Consider the following 18596-nt stretch of genomic DNA (forward strand, 5'->3'; position numbering starts at 1 on the left):
ATGTGAGAAGGAGGCTGAGGAAGACATTGGATGAGATGAAAACTCACCCCTTGGTGAGTCTCCTGGCAAGGTGTCTTTTTAAAAAAAAAAATGGTTTAATAAAGATGTGAGCTATGGATTATTATAATAAGAACTGAATTGCAAACAGTGATAAGACTTCTGTGGGAACCTGTTCTTAGGTTTAATGGTGAGAACCTAATGACAGGTTCCCTTTAACCCCTTAACGCTCTGCGCCGTAGCTCTACGGCGCAGAGGTATAAGGAGTGTATGAAGAGGGCTCACGGGGTGAGTCCTCTTCATACAAAGGTGGGGGTTTTTGCATTTTGCAGAAAACCCCCAGCGCTAATAACAGCGGTCGGTGCTTGCACCGATCGCGGCTATCAACCATGTCATTGGCACCGGCAAAGTCGCCGGCGGCATTTAAAAAACGGCGGTGCGCAGGCGCCGCTATCTTTATTGCGATCGCCGCACCCCCGAACGTCATCGGGGGGAGGCGATCGGTTGCCATGGTAGCCTCGGGTCTTCGAGGCTACATGGCTTCTGCAGATTCGTTACAATGAGCCAGTGGCTCATTGTAATGAATGTGCTGCAGAAATGCCATATATTGAAATACAGTTGTATTGCAGTATATGGTAGGAGTGATCTGACCATCTAGGGTTAATGTACCCTAGATGGTCTAAAAAATAGTGGAAAAAAAACTAAAAAAAAAGTTTAAAAAGTTCAAATCACCCCCCTTTCCCTAGAACGGATATAAAACATAATAGACAGTAAAAATCACAAACATATTAGGTATCGCCGTGTCCCAAAATGCCCGATCTATCAAAATATAAAAACGGTTACAGCCGGCGGTGACCTCCGAGGCGGGAAATGGCGCCCAAATGTCCGAAATGCGACTTTTACACCTTTTTACATCACATAAAAAATTAAATAAAAAATTATCAAAATGTCGCACAGACCTCAAAATGGTAGCAATGAAAATGTCGCATCATTTCCCAAAAAATGACACCTCACACATCTCCGTGCACCAAAGTATGAAAAAGTTATTAGCGTCAGAAGATGGCAAAAAAAATTTTTTCTTTTTTGTACACATTCGTTTAATTTTTGAAAATGTATTAAAACACAATAAAACCTATATAAATTTGGTATCACCGCGATCGCACCGAACCAAAGAATAAAGCTGAGGTGTTATTTTGAGTGCACAGTCAAAGTCGAAAAAACTGAGCCCACAACATTACGGGAAAGTAAAATTTGTTACGCACAAAATAAGCCCTCACACAGGTCTGTACACGTAAAAATGAAAAAGTTATGGATTTTTGAAGTTGGAGAGCGATAAATGAGCGGAAAAACCCTGCGTCCTTAAGGGGTTAATAAATGTTCTATACAGACTTACAGTCATATGAAAAAATTTGGGCACCCCTATTAATCTTAATCATTTTTAGTTATTTATTTCAGTTTGATATATCTAATAATTGATGGACACAGTAATATTTCAGGATTGAAATGAGGTTTGTACTGCACCGCTTAGCTAAGTGACCCTACAATTACACAAAGAATGAAAATGATGGTCACCTTACTAGGAACGTAAGGAATGATTGATCAAGCCTTGTACAAAGCATGAATTCTGTTGTAAGCCAAGAATTACAACTTTTCAACCCACCTTCATGCCAAGTGGGCGGGGAGTTTGCCATACTGGGCTGAGAAGACCCTTGTGCATTACCTATAACCTGGACCACTTTCTGAAATAGTCACAATTATACGCCACAGGTGAACACCGGGGAGCGCCTGGTGTTACATTTAATTGTGAATGTGTGGTAGTGCACATGTGTCAGTTCCTCCATTTAGGAGAAATGGCTGAGGAACAGCAAAAAAAGAGTAATAAAAAAATACTCCAGAATTGTTTATTGGGTAAAACAAGTATTTACTACAGTGAACCTGCCAGGAGATATAATGATAACCAGACTATGGCAATATACTTGTATAGCCACTTGTGAAGAGACTTGCATATTATTAAAGTAATGATGTAAAACCGTCAACTGGCAGAGAGAACCTGAGGTTTTTCTTTAAGATTTTTTTCATTAAAGATAATAGTATAGTAATCTCACTCCTACAGAATATTTTTATGTGAGAAGGTAAAATTTCCATTTGCTTCCCTGCGCTTTCACAACTTGGCTGATTAAATTGAACATCACTAATCATTCATATTTGAAATATCTCCTCCAGATTTCCTGAAATGCAGTTCTTCCAGCAGGAGGATGTGCGAGGAATCCTCACCGATGTACTTTTCTGTTATGCAAGAGAGAATGAGCATTTGCTTTATAAGCAGGTCAGATACCTAATATGCCGATAGCATGCATTGCCCTATTGATTGTTGCTGTACATTAGGTGAAATATGAAACACTTTGTTCTTCTACTACAATCGTTACAATCAAATGTGAAAAATGATCTATTACCACTGTAACTACATATTTTCTTTTCCTTGTTTTCAACTTTTTAAATTGTTTTACCTAGATTCACCATTTTTTCAGAAAAAGTGAAGGGCTCTTGGGGGGGGGGGGGGGCTCACATAAGGCTGTACATGAGGATTTCATGGGGTAAGACGACTGTCTCTAATAAATCCATAGGGTGTGAGGGGGGCTTATATACAGTACCCATGATGGATCTGTTTGGTATAATAAACTAGGGAATATTTTAGGGAACAGGAGACTGTTTTAGTTTCAGAATTTTTAATGCCGCCACATGAGTTCACTGCAAAGGGGCCCATTGAGGCTCTGTCACCCAGGGGACTACAGAAACCTGTAGCCGACCCTGCACAGATGTAACATAGTCCTTAGGACCTTACCTAACCAGTCACCGTGGATCCCATTGGCCCTCTCAACACAACGCAACCTGAGCCAATCACTGTCTAAGGCAGCAGGTAGTCAAGGGGACCTTGCAAGTGTCTGATCAGGGGTGGTAGGGATTCAGTGACCGTTCACTAAACTGACTTTCTATTTGATAGTATATATAAAGTAATTGCACCTAATTAGCAAGTTATGCCCTATGAACAGGAAGGTCTGACTGATGGACCCCCACTGAACCTTTCCAACTTCTGGACCCCCACTGATCATGAGAACGGGAGTCCCACTGTTTCAGAAGACATCATGCCGCTTCATTCAATAGTATGGGAGTGTTATAAATTGCTTAGCACAACACTCTGCTATCTCCAGTACTTAATTAGAAAGTAAATGGGAGTAATGAAGACATCCAAGCGCTGGAGCTCCCATTTCATAGTTTCTTACAGAGTTAATAATTGAATTTAATAATCATCTGAAAACAACCTTCAGGATTAACAATGATAACATCCAAATGGATGACATATTTTGTGTGTCTTAGGACATACAGTAAGTATCTGTTGCAGATGAGTATAGTATCTGATATATTGGTCTCCTCCCAGGCCAGGCGCCAGCACCCGGCCAACCCGGGCAAGTGCTGGAGCCCAGGGGTACTGGAGGGGCTACTCGAGCCCCCGGATCAATTGTACCAGTGTCGCTATAAGACACTGGTACAAATGATCACCATCCGGATTGATTACTTTTCTGCCTCTATGCTGCACTCATCGGGAGAGAATCCAAAACTCAGGTTTCCTGGTTCAACCGAAGCTGCGCTCCGCATGGTATGCGACGGCTCTGAAGCCGGCGCACATGATGATGTCATCAGAACACGTGTGCTGGCTTCAGTGTGTCTGCAGGGAGAGGGGGGCAGCATGTCTGGAGGGGGGACAATGTTGCCACTGGAGGGCGGCCCACGAAGGGGCCTACTAAGGCTCTGAGTAGTGCTCATCCTCTAGTTGGTGTGACTGCGACTTGGAAAAAGCTAATATTCATTAACATAAACCTTGATGAACCAGTTTCCTGAGCCATTGTAGTACAGAAGACAAAAGATGATGATCCACTACAGTCCATTATTCAGTTTAACCCTTTAAGGACCTCGCCCTTTTCTGTTTTTTTATTTTTCACTCCCCACAATCAAAAACAATTACACGTATAGAGCTCTTTGATGGCTTGTTTTCTGCGTAACAAATTGTGCTTCATAGTGATGGTATTTATTCTTCCATGCCATGTACTGGGAAGCAGGAAATAAAATTCAAAATGTAGTGAAATTGGTAAAAAAAAAAAAAAAAAAAAGAGGCGTTTTGTTGTGGGTTTGGAATTTACGGCTTTCACTGTACACCACAAATTACATGTCTACTTTATTCTTTGGGCCGGTGAGATCACAGGGATAACAAATTTGGATAGGTTTTGTAATGTTTCCATACATTTACAAAAATTAAAAACTTCTATATGGCAGAGTTTTCTACCATATACATTCCTCCTTATTCATTACAATTTGCAAATCGCACATTGTATTCAATGGATCAATGGACAGACCCGAGGCTGTCATGGCAAAGGATCGCAGCTCCCTGATGACGTCACGGGGAACGTCGATCTCCAACAAGATGGCTGCGCCCATGCTTTACTGGCAGCGATCGGTGCTAGCACCGGGTGTTACCGGTAAATCTTTGCTGCAAGATGCAGCAAAGACTTAAAGGCTATAGAGCGGGCTCAGCCCGTGAGCCCTCTCCATGCACCCGACCCGTGATGTTCTATTACGTCAGGCGTCATGAAAGGGTTAAATGGGAGCTAAGATGCAGTTACATGGTTCAATCACTGCAGAAAATAAAGCTGTGCTTCATGTTCTCTTCTGCATTGGTACTGGCTCTGTATTCAGCCTCAAGCAACATATCAGTTAAGGTTATAGTTGTTGGATCGCAACTTATCTTATATGTTTGACATTTCTAATGATAGTTGTTTAGATGAGGAGAAACAATGACCCAGCTGTATTACAACTTTTTTGACAGCTTTCTGACAGAGAAACCACATAAATCTCCCTCTCCCCACCTCATTTCAGTTTCCTACGACCTGCACGGGTGTGTCGCCTGCAGTGAGTGGGGCAGAGACTAGAGCAAAAATCTGCACCTGGTCTACACATGGGAACTGGCGGAGTTTGTGCCCGTATTTACCAAGAGGCCCAGGCCTCTTCGTAGATGCGGGTGAAGTCGCATCGTGGGGGGGGGGTTTAAGGGTATAAACGCCAGTCTTTATATTCCTGGCAATATTTTCACTAGTAGTTTTCCATTTTTAGGTAGCTTTCCTCTTACAGTTTATCCGTAATTTGAGGTTCACTCAGAGCTGATAGGTAAAGACCTGTTTTAAGTCAACCCTCTCCACTGTGCTAAAAGGTTTTATTTTATATTAAACACCAATGAGCCTCTTGTCGTCTTGCCACAAAATGGAATTTAGCAACAATTTCAGATTGAAACTCAGTTTATTTGGAAGAGGGGTTGTGTGAGAGGAGCTAAGTACAGTAAGCAGAGAAGAGCGCTCTACTGTTCTCAAATAACATCAGATTTTTCTGTTATTCAAATGTTCTATTTGTATTAGTAAAGTTTTTTGAAAAGTTCGTGTCTTCAAGGTTTGCTGCTTCTGACTACATATTTGTTGCAGCTGACAACAAGCCGTGAGCCTTTTCTGGCCATTCTTGAGAGGCAATATATTTCTGCTTTGAAGGCATAAAACCTTCAAAAATTTTTGTGTGTGAAGTCAAAAGAAAAAAAATTGACTGGTTTAAAGGCTTCACACTATCATTATAAAGCATGAGGAGAAGTGCGTTATCTTAACCCAGGATTTGAAATGGCTGCGCACAACAGTTTATATCTAACAGCTATTAGAGTTTTGGAGAAACATAGGGGGCCCGCTAAGAAGAGACTCATTTTCAAGTTAATGCCGTTTTTTGTATTAGTTTTCGACAGAGAACATTGGGAAAAGACACTAAAGAACTTTGTAAAATCAAATTACGTTAACTAAGCAATAAACAAGTTAGGAAATGCATATTTCCTAGCTATGTTAACTGCAATGTGAAAACGAATCGTTAAGCCAAATAAAAATTAATGGCGAGCAATTTTTTTTTCTCTATATTTTTTTTTCCTCTTATAAATTTCTTTGGTCGTAATTATTCAACGGTGTCCATTCCAGCAGCGTTAAGTGACTACACCCCAGGCACGTCAAGCATTGAAGTGGGAAACCGTGTATAATTTTAAACAAAGTCTGTCATTTACTGAACTAGAAAGTAATATTATTACTGGGTAAGAATTAAAACAGCTTAATTACCCCCCGCTTGGGTTTGATATCTTGAAGATGCCTTACAGAGAAATAACACCTTTCTGCATAAGGAATGAATATTTAACTTGATAACATTTAAAAGAAGAGAAAAACTTAAGTCTCCTCACAAGCTGTTAAAGCCATTACTTTGTAGTAGGTGACACCCCGTTTAACATAGACCATATTGTTAATAGTTATGGGGTTTTATTGAATTAATGAGACTCTTATCATGTAGTAGAATGTCTTGCTGAGTTAATTGAAACTGCATAGATTACATAAATGGTATTAATGAACTTTGACTGCCTGATGCTCCAGCTTTAATAAAGACTGCTTGGTGGGCTAAATGAACACAGGCATATAAAGAACAGGTTCAATTTTGCGAGCCTACAGGCTGTTGACAAACAAAACTTTACCTCTGTTTTCTTTTTCTTCTTTTTGTCTTCAGTTTGCAGCATTGCTTTTCGGTAAAATGCGTGCAACGCAGAAAGTTCTACAACTATTCAAAAGTGAAGGACTGCCGTTGTCTATCAATCATTGCTATTCACTGCAATATGCATTTTTTTTTGCTTATGTCTTCCAAAATATAAAATAAAAGCTTAGGATAAATGGGGGGGGGGGGGTATATCCACACTTATTTTAAAGAGAAACTGTATTTCGTGAAGCAGATTAATACCTTCCAGATGATGTTTCTTTCATGGCCCAGCATGGTGGCATCAGTAATTCTGTAGGAATTTCACAGCACTACAATTTTTTCATGGTGCCAAACTAGGTTCCCAACCCCAGATATGTGCATGATTAGAGAAGATGGCACTCAGTTTGCTGTATTTTTATAGATGCTATTATTCTCATAACAATCCACTCAAATTCATATGACGTTTCGGTCAACACATGACCTTCCTCAGACACGGATTGAAGAGAAGCAAGTGTAGATAATTGTGTAGAAAGCGGTATCCGCCGCTGGTAACCCAGGCTGTGACAGGCAGCTGCAATGTGGTCTGCATGGTGGCATCATCCATAAAATTCAAGTAAAATGTAAATAGGTTGTATAAATTCATGGAGGTGTAGAGTTTAGAAATGAAGTCAAGCTCTCCCTGCTTTAGAATGCTGTCTTTGTTGTGCCTGACATCATGCACCTAACTTCAGGAAAGCCTTCTAGTGATTTCCCTTGATGCAAAGACATCCGTAATAGTGAAAGGGCTGTTCTTGGGTAGAAAGAACCTGACTTTGGAGTAAATCTCACAAGCTCCTTGACTTCATACAACCAATTTAGATCTCACTTCAAAACTGATTTTTAGAAGATGTCACCATGCTGGGTTATAAAAGAAGCATGATATGGAAGGTGTGAACCTGTTTGACAACATAGAGACAGGTTTTGTACTCTTCACACACAAATAATGTGACATATCGTAATGGGCAGTGGCCTAGTCCATCAATTTGTGAAAATGTTGGTCTGTCAGTTCTGCACTGGTAAGCTGGAAGGGTTAAAGGAAACCTACCACTTCTGAAGGTAGGTATGAGATGTAAACACCGGGCACCAGCTCAGGGTAGCTACCTCGAGGCTGTAAATCAAAATGTGTTTAAACCGCGATGTAGCGGTTTAAAACACTAGCTAAGGTAAGCTCCGGCACCAGCTCACCCTGAGCTGGTGCCTGGTGTTTACATCTCATACCTACCTTCAGAAGTGGTAGGTTTCCTTTAAAGTGGTAGTTCACATAATCTAATATTGCACGAATGTTTGGTACATAAAAATAGCCTTTTTGGTGGAGAGGAGAGACTGTTTTTAAGGTTTGAGAATTATCCATATTTATATAAAAAGTTATAATTGTTACATGTCATGAGTGACCAAAGTTGACCATCATTTCAGATGATTTTTGTGTGGAAGAGACTGTTGTGATGTGAACATTTTTCTATTATACTTCATTAAGAAATTCCCCTTAGTTTGTAAAGAAAGAGACTGCCAAGTGCCCCTTAGTTACAATATTACTTCAATGTTGCTAGGGCAAATCTGTCTAGAGGATTGAAGACTGCTCTCTCTCCTCTCCTGTTTGTTACACAGCTATGAGTGAGTATTAATGCTTTCTGCTCTCTCCCTGGCTGTTGTATGTTATGAGCACCATATTCTGAAATCACTAAAATCAAGCTGAAAATGTAAGTATTAATCCTCCCATCTCAGAGCTCACAGGGAGAGTAGATGTGAGCTCATGCAGCCTCCATAGACACAAACACTGCATTGTCTGGTATATGAATCTTCGTGAGAGGGAGTAGCTTGCTGTTTTTTTGTTTTTTGTTTTTCAACAAACAAGCGGAACTTGTTAACCCCTACGGGACACAGCATCTTTTGGCCTAAAGGACGCGGCCCCATTTTTCAAATCTGGCCTGTGTCACTATAAGTGGTTATAGCTTTGGAACGCTGTGAGATATCCAGGGGATTTTGAGATTGTTTTCTCGTGACACATTGTACTTCAAATTAGTTTAAAAATTTGGATGAAATCTTTTGCGTTTAGTTATGAAAAAAAACAAAATTTGGCAAAAATGTTGAAAAATTCTTTATTTTCAACGTTCTAAATTCTCTACTTTTGATTCAGAAAGTCATAGCACCCAAATAAATTCATAACTTACATTTCCCAAATGTCTGCTTTATGTTGGCATGGTTTTTTCAGATTCCACATATTTTACTAGAATGTTATGAAGCTCAGAATTTGGGAGCCATTTTTCACATTTTTTGTAAAATCGCCAAAACCTGTATTTAGATGGACCTGCACAGTTTCTAATTGACACTGAGAGGCCTAAATAATAGCGAGACTCGTAAATTACCCCATTGTGGAAACTACACCCCTCAACGTATGAAAAACCACTTTTAAGAAGTTTGTTAACCCTTTACGTGTTTTATAGGGGTTAAAACAAAATGGAGGTGGAGTCTGCAAATTGTAATATTTTTTCACAATACACTCATTTTGGGTGGAAAATTAAACATTTGTAATGGATAAAATGAAAAAAGGCTCCACAAAGTTTGATACGCAATTTCTCCCGAGTACACCGATACCCTACATGTGGTGGTAACCTGCTGTATGGGCGCACGGCCGGGCATAGAAGGGAAGGAGGCGCCATCCGGAGCAGATTTGCTGTCACATTGTACAGGCTATAATTTTTTTCTTTTTTTTAATGAGGACCTATAGGGGCTTATTTCTTTTGCCACATGAGATGCACTTTTCTAATACATAATTTTGGGGCATCTATAGCTAATTGGTGAGATTTAATTAACTCTTTGTTGGTGGAGGAAATGAAAATCATCAATTTTTAGGAAAATTTTTATGTGTTTTTTTTTTTGGCCGTTAACCATACCATGAAAATAGTATATTATTTTTATTCTTTGGGTCGCCACGTTTATGAAAATACTTCATTTATATATATTTTTTTATTTTTTCCCATTTTTACTGAATAAAAAGTAATTTGGCAAAATTGTTGTTAATTTTAGCATCACCGACTTACATATGCATAACTTTTTTATTTTTCACCTCAAAAATCTGTTTAAGGGCTTATTTTTTGCAAGAATGATAGCTCTTTTTAGTGGTCTTATTTTAGATTGCGTAACTTTTTAAAATCACTTTTTTAGAGCATTTTTAAAGGGCATTAATAAAAAATCATCTTTATCAGAGAGAGTTTTTTTAGGTTGTTTTTTACGGGGTTCACTTTGCGGATCTAATAACGATTCTGTTTTATTATACAGATTGTTACGGACGCAGGGATACCAAATATGTGGGGGTTTTGTGTATTTTATTCAATTGTACTGAATAAAAACTAATTTGGAGAAAATCTTATTCATTTTAGCATCACCATCTTTTTATATGCATAACTTTTTTATTTTTTGGCAGATAAATCTTGTTAGGGGCTTATTTTTTGCCAGAACAGTTGTTCTTTTTAGTGGGCTTATTTTGGAGTGCATAACATTTTTTAAATCACTTTTTAGAGCATTTTTTATAGGGTATTAATTAAAAATTATCTTTTTTCGGAACGTTTTTTGCGTTTTTTTCCTCCGGCGTTTACCGTGCGGGTCCAGTAACAATTCTGTTTTATTATGCAGATTGTTACGGACGCGGCAATACCAAATATGCGGGGTTTTTTTGTGTTTTTATGTTTTTTATACTTTATTAAGTTTTTTTATGGGAAAGTGACATTTTAGGGGCTTATATTTTTATGTATTAATTTTTTATTTATTATAATGTGTAGTGTTAACTGTTTTTGCATATTTTTACTTATACATACTTGAACTTAAACCAGTGATGCTCTGATCACTGGTTTAAGTTCAATACACTGCTCTACAATACTATTTTATTGTAGAGCAGTGTAAACTGTCTGAGCAAGCTTGCGCATGCTCAGACAGATTACAGCCAGACCCGGAAGGGGTCTGGCTGCCATGGAGACCGGGCAGCTCCGGGGCACATGCCAGTCCTCGGAGCTGCCCGGCAGAGGATCGGATCCCCCGGTAAGCGGCACGGGGGATCCGATCCACAGCGCTTACACCCTTACACGCCGCGGTCATGTTTGACCGCGGCGTGTAAGGGGTTAACACCCGCGATCGGAGCCGGCTCCGATCGCGGGTGTTAGCGCAGGCTGTCAGCTGTACTAGACAGCTGACAGCCGCTGCTTCTGGTACCGGCTCCGTTCGTGAGCCGGTGCCAGAAGCAGGACGTTATAGAACGTCCCCGTGCGCTAAGCATCTAGCCCCGGGGACGTACTATAACGTCCTGGTGCGCCTAGGGGTTAACGAAGTATATTAGAAAAAATTTAGCACATCCCCACACACAATATTATAATTGTTTCGGATAACGGTTACGCTTTAAACCCTGCATTTCATTCCATCGAACACCTATGGCATGAACTAGAATTGCTATTTTAGGCCGCTTTCCTTCTTTTCTACCAAGGCTCTTCTGGCCAAATTTACTGAAATTTTTTTTTTGTCATATTAATGGGTGTCCAACCCATTAACTTCCACACTTAATTCCTGTATTTTATGTTTGTACTCACTCTTAATATAACCTATATAATCATTATGTATCACTTGAAAAATATCTCGTAGGTATGATGTTTAATTGATACTTGAATGCTGTGTATGAAAATGTATAGCTGAATATATTTTTTACATTTTACGATTAATTTCCTCCATGTTTGTTTTTTAGGGAATGCATGAACTGTTGGCTCCTTTATTATTCATACTGCATTGTGATCACCAGGCATTTATGCATGCAAGCGAAGCTGCACAACCAAGGTTGGTACATTATTTACACCTAGTTTGCAAATGCATAACTAAAGAACCATGGGCCTAGAGAAATAGTGTCGCCTGTGCCCCCAATACAACCTTTCCTCAAATCACTGGTAGCTTTTAGCAGCTCATGAAACCCATAGATGCAGCAGTAGCAGCCTGGAGCATTGCCAGGGTGCACAGGTCCATAGATATATTTTTTGCCTAGTCAAAATAAAGATGTTTTTTGAAAATGTGACATTTCTTTGTGTGTTAGAAAAAAGATAATTGAATAAATGGAGAATGCTGAAACCCTTGAAGCTGCATATTTTTATATCGCTTCAGTTACTTGGCTATATGCTGACTTCTAATTCTGACATTAATGATTAATAATCTGAGATTAATGATCTTACAAGGAGAATGGGGGATAGCCCATCCAGGAAGAATTAAATTAACTACTCTCGGACCTCCTGCTGACTTTAGACTATTTTGGATGTTGCAGAAGTTTTGTACTGCTCCTGCGCTAGTTGCAGGAGCAGGACTCTGTCTCTGGCTGAGAGACACCTACAGACCCAAAGGAGAAGGGAGATGTGGTTTATTAAAGTAGCGCAATGCAGAGAGGAGCAGAGCCATCATGTGACCGCCGGGTCTAAGGGGGTAATCGGAGATGCTGGGTCTAATCAGACACAGTACAGCTCTGACCAACATCAGAGAGGGTTGTTTCCTCCTGTAACTGGGGCTCTCAAGATGCCCCAAGTTGCAGGGGAAAACTTGTAAAAGATGTAAAATGTAAAATTGATGAGAAAAATGTAAAATTAAAAAAAACTGTAAACATGTTGCACAGGGGTCTTTTATGACCTCATGTGGGACAAATAATATAAAAAAACACATACACAAAAAATATTAATTGAAACCCCTGCCGCGCCACCCCCCGTTACACTACAAAAAAAATTGCACCGTTTGACCAAGGCTATACATATTATATATCAAAATGACTGAAACAAAATAAGAAATTCATTCATGTTCATTTTGAGTTAATTTGAAAATGTAAAAAAAATTTACTATAAATTACCAAAAAAACTTTTCACTTTTAACCCCAAATTAAAAAAATGAAAAAAAAAAATCTTAAAATCTTTTATTACGTTTTAACTAACGCTATGTGTCCCCCAAAAAACGCAGCAAAAGATTTTAAGGTAGCATTCAAAAAAACAAGTTATGGCCCTTAAACCACCACAAAATACATTTGCATTTGCCCATATAATAAAGAAAAAAATCTACAAAAAAAAAATAGCCATAGTTGCCCTTTTGTTCGAGACTATGCTTATTATATATCAAAACGACTGAAACACAATAGGCAATTCATTGATAATGTTCATTTTGAGTTCATTTGAAAATAAATTTTAAAAAAAATATGTACTATAAATTACAAAAAAAGCCCTTTCTCCAATTTTAACCCCCAATTAAAACTAAAAATGAAAAAAAATCTTTAAATTTTTATTATGTTTTAACTAACCCTATGTGTCCCGAAAAATGCAAGAAAATTTTTTTAGGTAGCACGCAAAAAAATGAAGTTATGGCCCTTAAACCACCACATATGAAAATTTGCTAAAAATGCCCTGGTCATTAGAGCCTTTTCAGGTCACGTCACTAAGCGGTTAAGAGAACTCAAAGGAGATCAAAGTGTTGTATAGAAGTGTGTGGGTTATCCCTTGCTTAGAACTCTACGTCTTTGTGACATTCATAATAACGCCGGTGCTAGAATGGTATTTCTATGTTATCCACTGGTGTTATATAGATGGCTGTGCCTGCAGTTGGGGTCTTTAATTGATGACTATTTATTATAAAGTCTCAGTTTAAAGCACATGTTTTCCCTCTAAGCCCTGACATGTCAAAGTCATAGAAGACTAAGAGACTGAGATCTGGAGTACGGTTTTGGGACATTCTCACATTGCAGTGCTTCCTTTTCTGCCTCTTTAATACCGTACTTTTTTCAGTGATATTATAAAATGGTCCTCCCTGACTCCATGCACATTAGTGAAGTCGCCAGATGCATTCATATTAGAGGATGCGGTGAGGTGACTCAAGCACTTGATCACCACCATCTTGCATCCTGTCAATATGTAGAACTCTGGTCTGAAGGGTTTATATCTCCAATACCTTTGTATTGGCGGGGACGTTACATTTCAGAGCCGGGGTGAATACACTCTCCATCGTAGTGCTCTGTGCCACAAATTAAAGCTTGTTGCCCTTTTGGAAATTCTCAGTTAAAATGGACAACACCTTTAAAGAGCATTCATAGATGTATTTTTCTAAGGATAAGGACAGTTCCTGAGCAATATTGTCCCTTCCATATTACATGTCTATTGGGTCTGTGGGGAATGGATGACCTTCCATTTTTAGTTCAACAGAGAGAGTAATGGAAAGATCAGACACTGGTGTGAACTTGGCCTTATTTGTAGGTACAGGAAAGCTAGGCTAGCGGGACAAGATTAAAATTCTCATCAAACGCCAAAACTCTATTGAGTTACTTTTTAGTAAATTAGCATTAAATGCGTCTCCCTGTTATTCTATCGCTGTACTTTGTTATAATACAATTTATATATTGCACCTGATTGAGAATCTTCCGGCAAGTTCATTGCTTAGCTGGCAATAATAAATGCCAATGACTCTGCCTACTGATGAATGTTACCTCATTTGTTCTTCAGTAATAACTTGAAGATTAATGACTGTCATAAGTGTTTAGAAGAAAAACCTGTATTTTATTTTGCCTGTTTCAAAGTAAACTCTCCAAAACGCATATTTTTTTCCATCATAAAATATATTGACAATACAAAGAGAAGTATAAACATAATAATAAAGATGTTTTCTTTTTCTAGTGAGGAAATGAAAGTTGTGTTAAATCCTGACTACCTGGAACATGACGCCTAGTAAGTCCTTAGTGATTTTGTCTTATGCTAAATGTTAGGAAACTTTAACACTGCCTGCGCATTTAATCATGAAGTTGCATAAAATGAGTGTAGACAGAATCCAAGGTACAGGCCAAGAATGGGGCTAGAAGGAAGGTATGGATCAGGGTCAGGTTAAGGAGAGACCATTAAAAAAAGATACAGAGTTGTAGATAACACAAGTTCAGATAATCCCCATGAACCTTAAAGGGCATCTACCAACAGGATGAAAGACTCTATCTAAATGAGCCTGGAGCCCCTCAGGCTCATTTGTATACCCTTCTTTATCCTAGTGGTAGTTGCCCTTTAATGTTCAGGCACTTACCTTTGAGGGCAGAATTTTTTATCACCAGGGATGTGCCCTGATTGGAAGAGGACACATTATACACGGGCATTGGCACATTGGCCCTTTAAATTGCTGGACAGTACACCTCTGGACATGCAGCCAGGACACTGGAGGAGAGGGATGGAAGGGGAAGGATAGCAAGCAGCACAGACAAAAGGAGAGATGCATTGGTGCCTGCCAGAGACAAAGGTAACAGAGTAGTTTTGAAGATGATAAACATTTTACAGGAGTTAGAGAGAGACTGGGAACTGGAGCAAATGTATCACAAAGATTAAGAAGAACAGTTATTTTCATTATTCTTTAGGCATCCGTTGTGAGATATTAAGCATGATAAACCAGAAGCACTTTCTCATAGGTCCCAACAATGTGACTGTTATGCTAATGAGCCAGGAGCACCCCCCCCCCCCCCCACTGTTTGCTAATACCCACTGTTGCTGTAAGATTACAGTAGGCAGAGGGGAGAAGTGTCAAGGGTGCTGGGGGGAGGTGAGGACATGCATCCGCTGGCAATACCGATCAGAGTCTTTGGAGGGATTAGCCCCTCCATACTGCAGCTTCACAGGTTATTACACTGTCTTCCCCACACCTCTGCTCCCTCAGCACTTCCCTCCCTCTTCTGCTTGATGTAATCTCATAGCTACAGGCAAAGTTTTAACACACAGTAGGTGGTGGTCCTTGCACACTGTAACAGCATATGAATCTGCAGCATGAAGGAGCTCTAGTAACAATCGTAGGGCCATTGTGGTTCATAAGCATCATTTTGGAAGGAAGGAAGAAGGCCAAGGATAACAAATATAAGATTACCACAGCCACAGTGAGTAAGTGTCCTTGCTTAATCAAGCGGGATTTTGATGGTAGATTTCCATGTAGTTCAAAGAAGTCTCCATCCCATATCCCATATTTTTTTTTTTTTTAGCCAAATGGGACAATGGGATATGATCCATCTTTGTACTGAAGTTTTGTAATATGCAAGCTCATTGTTTATAGCAAACCTGTCACCAGGATTTCACATTTTCACCTAATGACATGCATTAGTTACAAGGATTCAAGTCCTTGTGTCATCATCATCATCATCATCATCTCCTCCTGGCTCTCATAACATACTTTCCCCTCCCTCCCTTCTCACACAGACATGAGCTAACACCTCCCCCTCTCTCCAGCAGACATGAGATAACACCTCCCCCTCCAGCAGACATGAGCTAACACCTCCCCATCCCTCCCTTCTCCCACAGACATGAGCTAACATCTCCCCCCTCCCTCCAGCAGACATGAGATAACACCTCCCCCTCTCTCCCGCAGACATGAGCTAACACCTCCCCATCCCTCCCTTCTCCCACAGACATGAGCTAACATCTCCCCCTCCCTCCAGCAGACATGAGCTAACACCTCCCCCTCCCTCCAGCAGACATGAGCTAACACCTCCCCCTCTCTCCAGCAGACATGAGCTAACACCTCCCCCTATCTCCAGCAGACATGAGGTAACACCTCCCCCTCCCTCCCTTCTCCCACAGACATGAGCTAACACCTCCCCCTCCCTTCTCCCACAAACATGAGCTAACACCTCCCCCTCCCTCCAGCAGACATGAGCTGCAAGCAAATCTCTGCGAGGAAGGGGAGATGGAACTTAAAATTCACTAGTGCAGATGATAACAGTGAACTTTGCTTCATTAAAATCTGTTCCTGTGTCCTTCTTTTCCTCTGCATTTCCTACATATTTTAGCAGTATGTGTAAATCCGCTTTCTCCCCTGTTCTCCACTGACAGCTAAGAAATAAAAAACCCTGATAAAGTGTTTAATGACTTATCTTTTGGATACACTGCTCACTACTAGAGAATGAAGCAGGAAAAATAACAGAATAGCCGCTTTACTTTAATGAAGGATATTACAAAGTTTACTATTATCACCTGCTTATCTTTGGATTAAAAAAAGTTGCACTTTAACAAAAGCCTCTGCTTTTTTGTATTATATATACATCTAATTAATATTTTATGAGTACTTTAATGTGTTATTTTATAGAGTACTTTCCTGGCTGTAGGTTGACCATCGTGTTTACCACTGTACTTTTTCAACTTTCCTTTGTATAAGTAGCTAAATATTATTGCTATTCCTTCTAGTGCCTTGTTTTCAAACCTTATGGGAAGTGCCGAGCCTTGGTTTTCCACATTTGAACACGATTCCCGCAAGGTAAGATACAGGCCTCAATACGTTGGAAGGTTGTATTTCTGTATTTATTTTTAGCTCACATTGATTTTGTTGTCTAACTGCTTAACCCAAACAGTCATTTTCTTGCAGTTCAATTTAGTGGTAAGCCACAAGCAAAAATTAATAAATAACCATAATTATCTTGAGATCTGTATAAAGATTCTGTTGAAGCTTGAATCTAGCAAATAAAAATGGTATCAATGCTATTGGTTGAGAATTACAGCTTCAAGTAAACTATTATACAGGTTATGATGCTGGACTTCAGGCTCTGTTTTCTGTTTCTATTTCTGCAATCTTTTATTAAAGGGATTGTCCAGCCACATCAAGTATTCCTATATCCACAGGCTAGGAAATTCCTTATTGGTGGAACTCACTGATCACAAGAACTGGGGGTCTGTTGTACCCATAATGAATGTAGCGGCAGGTCAAGCATATGCACTGCTGCTGCATTCATTGGGGCACATTTACTTACCTGGTCCATTTGCGTTCCAGCGCCGGCTTCTCTGACGAACGTTCGAGTCTTCCGGCGATTCATGAAGGTCCTGCGCCCGATGTCCACCAGGTGTCGCTGCTGCTCCGAAGTCCCCCTAAGTTCATCGTTTTCACCGTGGTGCATGTGAGTATGGCCCGTGCGAGCATTTTTTTTTTTTTTAATGCGGCGGTTTTTCCGAATCCGTCGGGTTACTGTTCGGCCATGCCCCCTGATTTCCGTCGCGTGCATGCCAGCGTTGATGCGCCACAAACTGATCGCGTGCGCCAAAATCCCAGGGCAATTCAGGGAAAATCGGTGCAAATCGGAAATATTCGGGTAACACGTCGGGAAAACGTGAATCGGGCCCTTAGTAAATGACCCCCAATATCTTTGCAACTGACAGAAGTGGGTATTGCTGTTGTTCCATACAGGGGAATAGAGCCGCAGGTTCGTGTTTGACCTGATCATTTGGGGGTCAAACAGACCCCAGTTGTCGTGATCCATGAGCGGTTTTGCCACTGTACAGGGGACTGTCTGGCTGTCATATATATACACAGGGGAGCTGGCTATATACTATACTGACTGTGACTGATGCATTTCCCACCCTAGGCTTTTCCTCCAGTTAAGTTTTCCCAGCTTATACTCGAGTACATACAGTATATCTTTATACTGGAAAACCTGTTTAGGTCTCTGATGTTTCTGGCAGGGCTATAGAGTCAGTAAGCCACTCACACATACATGTGGCATGATTAAGTGATACATTTACAGTAATAATAAAGCTTTTTATCATCATTATGATACAATATCCAAGTTATTTAGTTAGTACATTTAAAAAATATTTATTTAAATACAACCTTTGAGATATAACGTTAATAAATTGTTCTTAGAAACTGTTTAGCTTCCATCAGATCTTCCTTCATAGATGACCTAAAATCTGACCTAATTATTCTAAGGCTAGAAAACAGCCTCTCTACACTGACGTGGGTGGTAATGCAGTAACCACATGTGCAACTTCTCAATTTCCGGATATAGAAGAATTGCCTCATGAACAGTCAGTTTTGATGAACGGTTGAACTTTCAATATCTTTGATATCACAATGCTGCACAGTCTAGCAGTGCCAAATTACAGGCTTAGCTTCTATACCTATAGTAGTTTTTCATGTGTGTTTTTTTCTATTTTTGAACTTTTCTATGTGTAGTGTATAGAATCAGAACA

The 18596-nt window shown here is 39.8% G+C and overlaps 1 protein-coding gene across 4 annotated transcripts in view; it reads left to right on the forward strand.

Moving 5' to 3' along the window:
* Nucleotides 1–18596, forward strand: part of TBC1D5 (TBC1 domain family member 5) — a 402345-nt gene that overhangs the window by 246189 nt on the left and 137560 nt on the right. For all 4 annotated transcript variants that reach the window (XM_072153665.1, XM_072153667.1, XM_072153666.1 and 1 more), the window contains 4 exons: nt 2221–2323; nt 11354–11442; nt 14292–14342; nt 16821–16890. In XM_072153665.1, the coding sequence (XP_072009766.1) occupies nt 2221–2323; nt 11354–11442; nt 14292–14342; nt 16821–16890 (313 nt within the window). The remainder of the gene's footprint in view (nt 1–2220; nt 2324–11353; nt 11443–14291; nt 14343–16820; nt 16891–18596) is intronic.

Source organism: Engystomops pustulosus, chromosome 5, assembly GCF_040894005.1.
Source record: "Engystomops pustulosus chromosome 5, aEngPut4.maternal, whole genome shotgun sequence".
Lineage (NCBI taxonomy): Eukaryota > Metazoa > Chordata > Amphibia > Anura > Leptodactylidae > Engystomops > Engystomops pustulosus.